At 52.3% G+C, this 10,122-nt stretch overlaps 1 protein-coding gene, 1 long non-coding RNA gene and 1 other non-coding gene across 3 annotated transcripts in view; 2 read left to right on the top strand and 1 right to left on the bottom strand.

Annotated features, from left to right (window-relative positions):
* The first annotated feature begins 290 nt into the window (after window positions 1–290).
* Window positions 291–1,150, top strand: LOC101064904 (homeobox protein vent1). The gene is made up of 3 exons (XM_003963659.1): window positions 291–531; window positions 597–820; window positions 905–1,150. The coding sequence occupies exons 1-3, from the start codon at window positions 291–293 to the stop codon at window positions 1,148–1,150; spliced, it is 711 nt and encodes a 236-aa protein (XP_003963708.1).
* A 3,297-nt stretch (window positions 1,151–4,447) lies between these two features.
* On the bottom strand, window positions 4,448–4,516 carry mir202 (microRNA mir-202). The gene has a single exon (NR_105379.1). It is a non-coding gene; the product is annotated as a microRNA mir-202 (primary transcript).
* Window positions 4,517–9,928: 5,412 nt separating this feature from the next.
* The window catches only part of LOC115249619 (uncharacterized), a 1,913-nt gene continuing 1,719 nt past the window's right edge, over window positions 9,929–10,122 (top strand). Inside the window, exon 1 of the long non-coding RNA XR_003888296.1 lies at window positions 9,929–9,993. This is a non-coding gene — a long non-coding RNA (uncharacterized lncRNA). The remainder of the gene's footprint in view (window positions 9,994–10,122) is intronic.

The following is a 10,122-nucleotide window of genomic DNA, read 5'->3' as shown; positions in this document are numbered from 1 at the left end:
CCGCGGCCTGGAAGTCTCCCCCTCTGCGGGAGATACAGCTGTTTTATGGTTCCAGTCAGGGCGGACAAATGTATGAGCTCAGGAGGGTTCTCACAGACTCGGCGGCGCCAGGTCCTCACACACTCACAGGATATGTAAAGACTTCAATAACGAGCCATTAACCCCTAATCATCGCGATCGATCAGGCGTTAACAAGGGGCCCGCACATATGCAAATGCCGCCCTATAAAGCAGCAGCAGCTGTCGGGGCCGGCAGAAACACGCTCGCTGTGACACTAGTTGGATTTCAACATGGTCAAATACTTCTCCGTGGACTGGCTGGCCCAGAGCCATCAGAGCAGCGCCCCATCCGAGCGGGAGACCCCCGCCTGCAGACCGCACGTCCCCTGCATGGTCCAGCCGCGGCCGCCGGCTTCTGGGGGCAGGTACCTGCAGCTCAAACCGAAGGCCTCCAGGCCGGCACAGCGCGCGGATCTCCAGGAGCCCGGCCCGGGCTCAGCCGCCGTGCGCCCCGCCGGCTGCGTTTCACCCGGTAAGTCACCAAAACTCCGAAGCTGAACCCGCGGATCTGAGCTGGAGATCAATAGTCTTCTATAGTTTCAGAGATGAGTGGGTATTCCTCCGGGTATGAGAGCGAGGCGGCTTCCTCCGAGTGTCCCTCTGTGGATGAGACAGAGAAGGAGCCTCAGCAGCGCCGAGTGCGCACCAAGTTCACCACGGAGCAGATCGCTAAGCTGGAGAAGATCTTCAGCAAACACAAGTATCTGGACGCTGGCGAGAGGATGAGGACGGCGCAGAGACTCGGCCTCACAGAGACCCAGGTAGGACGAGGCCCCCGGTGGAACCCCCCTCCCGTAAATCTGCTGTGCGTTGCCCCGATTCTGAGCGCGTCTTCCTCTCTGCAGGTCAGAACCTGGTTCCAGAACCGGAGGATGAAGCTGAAGCGGGAGATGCAGGACTGCTTCGCTGCGGAGGTCCCGCAGGTGATGTTCCGGCCGCTGCCGCTGGTCCCGTTCCAACACCAGAGCATGCTGGCCCAGCAGCAGGAGCAGCACCACTACCACCCCCCCGCAGGACAGGCCGTTTACCTGCTGAATGTCCCGCACATGGTCCCTCGGCAGCCCCCGCGGCACCAGCCGTACTTTTACTGAACGCTTTAAAAAGACTTTATTCCTCAAAGAGACACTTAGCCGAGCCAGTGCAATCCGCAGATGTTTAATTCAGTCTGATGCTGTCAGAGTTTATCTAATATTGTACATAATTTACAGAAAAGTGCCTATTTATGATCCAATAAAGTTCCTTTCTGCAGTCCCGGCTTCGTTTTTTTTCCTGGTTTCGCGCACATCTGGAGTCAGAGGCGGATCAAATATCTTCAAGATAAAACTGACGACGTTAGCTTTAATACGGGGTGGGGTCACTCAGGAATAGGTCGCCCTGGCCGCTTCTTATCAACATACATTGATCTGGTGGGACCGGAGATGAAGTGTGGCGGTCATCAGCCCTGCAGACGCTCCTGCCCACCTGTCAACAATGTTCACGCCGTTTGTCTCCGCGTTGCTGCACTTCAAACAGCAGCTGATGGGGGGGGTCAGGGCTGATGGGGAGATCAGGGCCCGCAGTTAGAGGCAGCTAAGCCGCTCCTTGATGACTTCAGGAGCCTCCGCGCGTTGGCTCCGCGGAGTCTCGGCTCTGGAGCATCTAAAACGTCAGCAAGTGATTAGATTTGAAGATAATCGACCTCATGTTGCAACAGTTGGAATGCGACGTGATCCCGGCATGCTCCGCGAGGCAGACCCCCCCCTTGTACCTCTCCATTTAATGACGCCCTGCGTGATTTTAACACCTAATCTCATAAAGCCGCTCGCCCGCGCTGAAATCGATTAATGGTCCGACTTTTTGTGCTGTTTTTCATCTAAAATGCAAAGATTTCCCCACGTGGTGCTAAGTGGGCGTCGCGTTAAACCGGGATATCGTATCCCAGGAATCCCGGTGCACGTTTGTATCGGCAGAGAATCAAATTTGGAAGTTTGAGGTGCCAGAAAAGGGAGATGAGTCAAGTACAGAAGCAGCAGACTCACCTGCGGAGGCTCCTGCAGAGATACCAGCTATCTGATACTCAGACTCTCTGGCGCCGGCGGCCGCCGGGAGGGTGTGAAGAGCCACAGGCCCGCCTCCATTAAGTCCAATTACAACCACCATCGGGTTTCTATCGTTCCGTTGACACCTTTGCATATGCAAATAAGTCCCTGCACCAGCGACCGAGGGTCTTTGAGCCTAATTCTGGGGTTCAACTTTGGTTCGGTTGATTTAAATTAAGGGGTTGTTGTTTGTGTGCGTGTGGCCCAGAAGAGGAGCTGAAGACCCAGGTCAGTCGGCCTGGAGCTTCCACGCGCGGAGGTTTTGGGATGGGGGGAGGGGGGACAGATCATTTCTGATTCGAGTTTTAAGGTGTTCCTCCTGTTTCTCGGGTGAAAACCTGGTTCCAGAACAGGGGGCTGAAGCTGAAGCGGGAGGTGCGGGATCGGCACCGGGACCTCCTTCAGCACCCCGCCCTGAGCGGACAGCTCCCCGGCCCCCACCCGCCCCGCAGCGCGCCTCTGTCGGCCGCTGGGCAGCAGCACCAGCGCTCCCAGTCCCACCATCCAGGAGTGCGACCCCCACACTTCTACCGACCTCGGCCAGAATCTGGATGTTTCATGCTTTTTATCCTATTGTTGTCTCTCTGGGGAGACTCGCATTCAAAGCACCAATCAATTAGCTTGCTTGCTTTTAATCTTGTTAGATTATCCAATAAAGCCGATTCACTCGAGAGATGGAGCCGTTTTGCAAAGAAGAAACTGTATTCTTTTATTTTGCGAGCGTCACAGTTGACAGAGCAGAGCTGCAACGTCTCACCGAGGAAGATGAGACCTTCATCACCTCAATGAGAACTCAAGCAGATGTTTGAACCGAGCGGCACCGAAGCGAGGAGGTTTAAATCCATCACATCCCTGGTGCCATCAGTTGGACTTTGGATTTTAGAAGCGGTTAAACGTTGCAGCAGACGCCAAAAATCCCTCTCATGCATCTGCAGCCGCATCGCTCGGTCTCATGTTTTCAGGGGGGCAACAAAGCGGAGGCAGCTGCGAGATGATGGGGTCCGTTCAGCTCCAGGGTCCAACTCTTCGCACTTGTCCGAGAGACGCGGAGCTTCGGCGCCCGCAAGTCTGCGGGGGTGTTTATTCCCGCACGTTGATGTCAGTACGCCTCCACAGTCAGCAGGAGGGGGGGGGGGGGGGGGGGGTGCTGGTTCAGTTTCATGTGCCCCGAAACTGAAACTGATTTCTGAATCCGCCGACATTTTCACGGCGCTTTTGCCAAATTTGCTGCTTTCAACTTCCCTTTTTTTTAATCCACCGGGTGAGAAACTGTAGACGTTTACATTAAATGTGCGATATTACAGCCGCGTGTCGGAGTAAACATGAGATGATTCATTCATTTATTGACTTTATTATTATTATTATTATTGCATTTCGTCCCGCAGTTGTGTCCAAAAACGCCTTAAATAGCTTCAAAACACAGTTCGAACCTTTCCACCTGTGGAATTCTGGGAGCAATAACATCAGGTGATTTCTTCTGTGTCCTGAGCTGTGGGGGCTGCTTCCTCCTCCCCACCTCGATTAAATACCGACACCTCCCGCCAGGGGACGCAATTACCCGACGAGCTCTTGAGAGCAGCTGCTATAATGAGAAGAACACGTTCATTTAAAGGTTGACTGAACCGGAGATCCATTTAAGCACATCCACAGGCGCCGAGGCCAGAACACGAGCCACAGAGGGCTCCTCCATGAGCAGAGGTCAGAGGTCACGGGCTGATGCCAACCAGAGCTGTAAAGAAAGCTCAGATGGTCCCGGCGACGCGTCATCCTGGTGATTCTGCTCACATCCCTCATAACTGGAGCTTCATAACGTGTCAGATTTCATATTTCATGAGTGTTTGAGACGGTTTAGGCTTTAAAAAAATCATCACTAAGGAGCTTTGTGTCAAGAAACACAGCAAATAAAGGATTAATTAGGTCCTGGCACCGTTTATCTCCTCATTATTCACGTGCATTTGTGTAATTGTCCCTTCATTTTGCTGTTACTGTGTCAAAATAAAGTGTAACCACACACACACATCAGGAAATGCTGAAACAGTTTGAGTTTAAATGCGTGTTTATTTATTTTTCCAGCAAGAACAAAAGTCAAAGCATCAAAGGATTAAAAAGAGAAACAGCCCAAAATCAAAGAATTGTCTACACATGGGAAACGTCCACTTCTGTCAGCATCCGCCACCACAAACCAAAGTTATTTCTCAATTGCAACATTCACCAACACAAATCAAGCCCAGCTGCAGGACGTGTGTGTGTGTGTGTGTGTGTGCGCTGGTCTCGCGAGGACGCCGGTGAAGCGGTGGAATACCTCTGCAGCCCCATTTTCCCATGCCCTATGCCTCTTTAAAGTTACATCTGAAAAAGGTATATGCATAGGAAAAAGGAACAGCGAGTGCGAGCGTGGCGGCGACCTGGAACTGCTGCGTGAACCTGGAGCACAGGGAGAGAACACAGGAGCATCAGCTGGGCCACGTGCACGCTGCAGAAGCTGAAGGGAAGCATCAGAACCAGACACGAGCTGAGCCTTTCTCCCACGTTCCTGCTCGTCTTTCCTCGTGAGCGGTGAGGAGGACTTACCCCGTGCTGCTCCGGCCGAGCCTCTCCTGGGACGCCACCTCCTCTCGGCCATTTAAAGCCTCCGCTGGGACCTTGAAGGTGCTCCAGATAGACAAAGTAGCTGTTGATCACATTTACCCAGCATTCCCCGGGAGCGTTCTCACACGGGTGGACACTGATATCAAATCCACAGTGTTGCCGCTGCTATCTCGTGTCTATCTGGCGCCGCCGCAGACATCACAGCGAGGATTAGAGCAGAAACATTCAGGACGCCTCGTTCCTCCTGCAGGAGAAGCGGTTTTTTATCTGTTCCGGGATTCTTTTTTCATTCTCTCTCCCACAAGCAGAGCCCCCGTGCTTTTTAGGACTCAAGGTCTCCAGACAAGGACTCTCTGGGAGTGTGTGTGCGCGCGTGTGTGTGTGTGTGTGAGAGAGATGGCACGCCAAGGCCAGTGCAGCGAGCTGAAGATGAAGCCTTGCTGAAGGCTGCATCATCATCTCACAAAGGCTGAGAAACCAACACAAGTTGGTCTGTGACAACATCAGCTTTAAAACATTAAAAAGCTTTAAACGTGAAAAATACCGTTATGCTGCCAAACGTTATGCTGCCCCATACGGGGCGACGTAATGCCAGCTTTAGGTTCAGGGTTCAGGGTTCTGCCCTTACATTCCACACGCAAACATCCAGATTTGGGCTTTTTAAAGTTCCTCTTTGATTTGTCAGCCAGATGCTGCAGCTTTACCGACTCAAAGAAAGGAAAAAGGGGGGGTTTGTTTAAAAAGAAAAGCAAAACCAGTGATATTGTGGCCTGTAAGCAATTGAAAGTGTTCTTAAAATACAGCCCAAGAAGAAAAACAACAATTAATGACGCTCTAAATTGTGCTAATGATCATGGAGTCACGGAGCGGCCACTGGGTGGCAGCAGAGAGCCCATCACCTATTTGCATGTAGGTACTCGGCACATGTGGGGCTGTGGTGGCTGGTTCTGTTGGGTTCTCTGGGGCTCAGAGAGACCCTGTTGAAATGTCAAAACCTGTTTGATCCGGGCAGGTTCTGTCGTCATGGAGAACTTGAGCTCACTGTTATCAGTGAACTGTTCCCATCCTCCTGAGCCCAAGGTCAAAACCAAAGACGTGATTCGTTCACATCAGGAGGAGCGGCGGCTCATAAATCACACTTCTTCAATAATTCTCCCACAGTCTCACAGTGTTTCCTTTCATAAATGTGCAGATTTAAACCGAAACCACTCAGAACAAAAAGGCAACAAAAGCTCGTGGGACTAAAGGCAACAGAGTCGCAGGAGCTCCGAACCAGGAGATTCCTCATGGCAACACGGCGGCCTGCTTCTCCTGCTTCTCCTGCTTCTCCTGCTTCTCCTGCTTCTCCTGCTTCTCCTGCGTCTCCTGCTTCTCCTGCTTCTCCTGCTTCTCCTGCTTCTCCTGCGTCTCCTGCTTCTCCTGCTTCTCCTGCGTCTCCTGCTTCTCCTGCTTCTCCTGCTTCTCCTGCTTCTCCTGCTTCTCCTGCGTCTCCTGCGTCTCCTGCTTCTCCTGCTTCTCCTGCTTCTCCTGCTTCTCCTGCTTCTCCTGCCTCTCCTGCTTCTCCTGCTTCTCCTGCTTCTCCTGCTTCTCCTGCTTCTCCTCTGGCTGAAGCAGCAATATTTAGTGTTTAATGCAAAGCAGACATGCAGCGGGGGCCCGTGCACGCCCATCGTGCATGAGAAAAGTGATGATGAAGGCTTCACAGGAACAGCGAAAGAATTTAATTACGTCGCTGTAACGCCGTTCTAGTTTTACGCCTGGGTTTTTTTCTTTAATTGGCAGGAGAATGTTGAGGAGAAGGTGACCACAAACACGCATTTCCTCATTTTTAATTTTCTATTCCCGTCTGTTTACACGATGGTTCAGTGTGAACAGAAGCTTTTGTCAGCAGGTTCAGCATATGTGTGTGTGTGTGTGTGTGTGTGTGTGTGTGTGTGCGAGAGAGAGAGAGAATAGGCTCGGTTTGGTCCAGAAGAGAAGATTTATGGTCTTTCTGATTCGAAAACAACAGTTTAGGGATGAAAGTCAGTGAAGATTTTGAATAATTCCGAACGGCCTCCAGCTGAGATGCTGAAGGTTGTGGAGCGACACGGTCTCAGAGGTCCTGCGACACGGTCTCAGAGGTCCTGGGACACGGTCTCAGAGCTCCTGGGACACGGTCTCAGAGCTCCTGGAACACGGTCTCAGAGCTCCTGGAACACGGTCTCAAGGCAGAATTTATGTAATTAAACAATGGAAACGAGCTCAGAAGAAACACAAATGAAACAGGAAAGAATAAAAATGGGCCTTATTATGTGAAATCCAGAAGCCAAAGCGACGACTTGAATCATTGATGGCGGCTGAAGATGTTTTGCTTAAAGATCAGGAATAAAACGGTGGATTTGTGTTCAACGAGCCGCCGGGCTGCAGCTGAGTTCGGGTCCAAAAGCTGCATTCCTAAAAGTGGAAACGCTCCCAAAGGGCGAAAGAGAAGCCGTAAAGCTGCGACACCTGGAACTCGGCGCTCCGCTGGGAAGCGCCGCTCCAAGGTCGGTGGGCAGGGAACGTTCCACCTGCTCCCATAACATCCCGTTTTATCAGCCATTGTTTCTTCCTGGCCCCCGTTGGGGAGGCCTCCAGCTCCGCTCCCCCTCCCTCCATCTTCCCTGCTCGCTGACGGATGTTGGAGCAGATGGAGAGTCGGGGGGGGGGGGGGGGGGGGGCTGACAGAATAAGGCCAGGGGGAGGTGAGACCAGCACCGGAAGGTCTCCCCGGGGAGCCGGGCCGCCCTTATCGCTCTTTTCATCTGTCGCGCGGATGTGATGAAGTTGGGTGGAGTCTCTTCTCTTCCACGCGCTCGTTGTCAGTCCCACGGTTTCATCCCCCCCCCCCCCTGACGGTGACCTTTGCCCTCCAGGAGACACAAAACAGGGACACAAACACACAGTCGGTGCATGGAAATGTCTGATGTCACCAGGAACTGGGTCTCTTCCAATATTCCTTAGTCAGTGTGACGGTGTCCCAGTGGGACGAGGACAACGGTCCAATCAACACGACCGGGTGGGAGGGGCCGCCGACGTTTGGGCCCCCAGCTGGTCGTCAGTCTCATCGCCACCGGTTGTCGTACCTGAGCACCGCCCAGGTCCTCTCCACCTCACGTCTCTGTCCTACGTCTCAACTCTCTCCGTCCCCCAAAGGCGCTCCGCTCGGCTGCTTCTCGCTGTCAGAAGACGTTTCAATTTGGCCCCCCTCCCTCAGGTTGAGGCAAATTACCACTTCAAAGGGCTGCGCCTGCGTCGGTCTGTCCCGGTGGGGTCCGGCCCCCCTCCCCACCGCTCAGCAACGCTGATGAGGGCCGGGCGCCGCTGTCACGTCTTCCATTCGCTCGGGGACGAGCCGCACAACGACGTCGTGATTAGGAGTCGGTCTAAATGGTGTTTGTCCACGCTGGGGGGGGGGCGTTTGGTGGGACGCTGTCCCCCGTGAGACAAGCGCGGAGGGAGGCGACCGTGTGAGGAAACGGCTGCTTTTTAAAGCTTTTCCACTATTTTTATTACTGACGTGAGGACACAGAACTGCCCCCCCCCCCGACGCTAATGACGAACTGTCTTTTGTGACATAAATCATCCACAGAAACGGGAGGAAACGACTCGTTTGACCCCTTTTAGAACTCCGCATCAGACACTGAGGCGTGTTTACCTGCTCCGGAATTCCAGGCGCATTTAAAGCCCATTAATTCGTTGACAAATCCGGGCCTGTGATGCTCATTTAAACATTTTCCTTTCCCATTAATTAACCTCTGGGATATTTCATCTCTAGAGTGTCCATCACTGGCGAGGACAGCTGTGACATTTAGAGTCTGATCACACCCGCAGCTCGTCTCCCGGCCTGTTATTGACGAGGCGCCGTTGTCTGGGAATATTTAGGAATTCCTGCCACTAACGCAGCTTCTTACCCATTTAGAGGGAAAACAAAAGAGCCAATTTAGTTTTGGTTCCTCATAAAACCAAACCAGGGTGCAGGTGGGGAACAGGAGCCAGAGGAGCCCTCACAAGACCCCCGGACTGGTTCTTCACGTGACCTTTGACCTCTCCTTTGCTATAGCGCAGCAGCACGAGCTAAATGAAGTTTAATGCTTAAAGAGGGATTCTTTTGACAGCCATCCCATACATACACCTGCACCTGGGAATCCTCCGCTTCCGTTCACGCACAGAGACGCACAACTGCCAGCAAAGGCGTTCCGGCGCGGCACAGAGCGGCACGGCGGAGCGGGGAAGCGGGGAAGCGGAGCCGTGTCCGGGCTCGGGATCTCAGAGGGTTTGGACATTTCTTCTGTTTCCTTCTCTCCCGCTGTTGCGACCGGCTCTTCCTAGCTGATGGGAACTCTTTGTGTTGCAGCCAAAGATGAGAAGACAGGCCGGGAATGCAGCGGCGTGGCCTTAGCACCGCGCGGCTCTGGCCTCCTGCACACCCTCCGCCTCCCAAACCGCTGATAAAAGTCATCCCAAAGACCTTCCTTTTCTCCGTCGATGGTGGGAATTGAGAGATAAGCTGGGTACTGAGGTAAATACTGGGCCTTCTCCAGGGAACAGGGAGTTCCCAGCATGCTCTGATATGACTATGCAGAGGTTGTGAAGGTTGCAGAGCGTGTGTGTGTGTGTGTGTGTGTGTGTGTGTGTGTGTGTGTGTGTGTTGATGTTTCATCGCCAGCAACACTGTCATAACCTGCCAGTCAACACTGGAAAAGAACCAGTCAAAGATGTACATTAAACTATTAAATCCACGCTTCTCCTTTCATTTCTGTAAAAGGAATGTGGGACATTGATCATTCCGATTTTCTGACAATAAAAACCACTTCCCTCCTCGGAGTAAATGACTATAAACTGCATAGGAAGGTCACTGTGGCTGCATGTGGAATTTTGTTGAAGCTGAAAGCTTTTCCCACTTTTTCTTTTATGCAGCAGCAGCAGCAGCAGCAAAAAAAAAAAAAAAGCTGGGAAATATTCAAATTCAACTTTATTTATCCCAGCTTGTCATCGCTGTTCAGAGTTAACCAAAATAAACGAACCACCCGAACTACAACATACAAGCTAGTTGACTAGTGACTCAGCATGTTAGCATAAACGTGCTAAAAACCAGGTTGCGTCTAAGGTCCAGATCAAAGAGATCAAAGAAACAGAGTGATTATGAAGACAGTGGTCAGGCTGACCCTGGACCTGCCTCAGCCTTGACTCTCTGGGACGGGAACACACACACACACACACACAGAAGATATAGCCCAGTCAAGGTAATTATTCAAGTCAGAGATAAATTCTAACGAAGCGGCTGTGGAATGCGTTCAAATCGGCGCAGGTCCCATTAATGGTATAGCAGCGCTCGCGGGAGGCTGCTCATTATTCTTATCATTTATCTCAAG

The sequence above is a fragment of the Takifugu rubripes genome, chromosome 4, assembly GCF_901000725.2.
Source record: "Takifugu rubripes chromosome 4, fTakRub1.2, whole genome shotgun sequence".
Taxonomy (NCBI): Eukaryota; Metazoa; Chordata; class Actinopteri; order Tetraodontiformes; family Tetraodontidae; genus Takifugu; species Takifugu rubripes.
Note: the sequence above shows the minus strand (reverse complement) of the source record. Positions and strands in the feature narration are given on the sequence as shown.

Bases quoted from the DNA above. Each gene is read 5' to 3' on its own strand.
- LOC101064904 (XM_003963659.1), top strand. From the start codon at position 291: ATGGTCAAATACTTCTCCGTGGACTGGCTGGCCCAGAGCCATCAGAGC. The intron at 532-596 runs GTAAGTCACCAA...AGTCTTCTATAG, and splicing joins CGCCGGCTGCGTTTCACCCG to TTTCAGAGATGAGTGGGTAT. The intron at 821-904 runs GTAGGACGAGGC...TCCTCTCTGCAG, and splicing joins TCGGCCTCACAGAGACCCAG to GTCAGAACCTGGTTCCAGAA.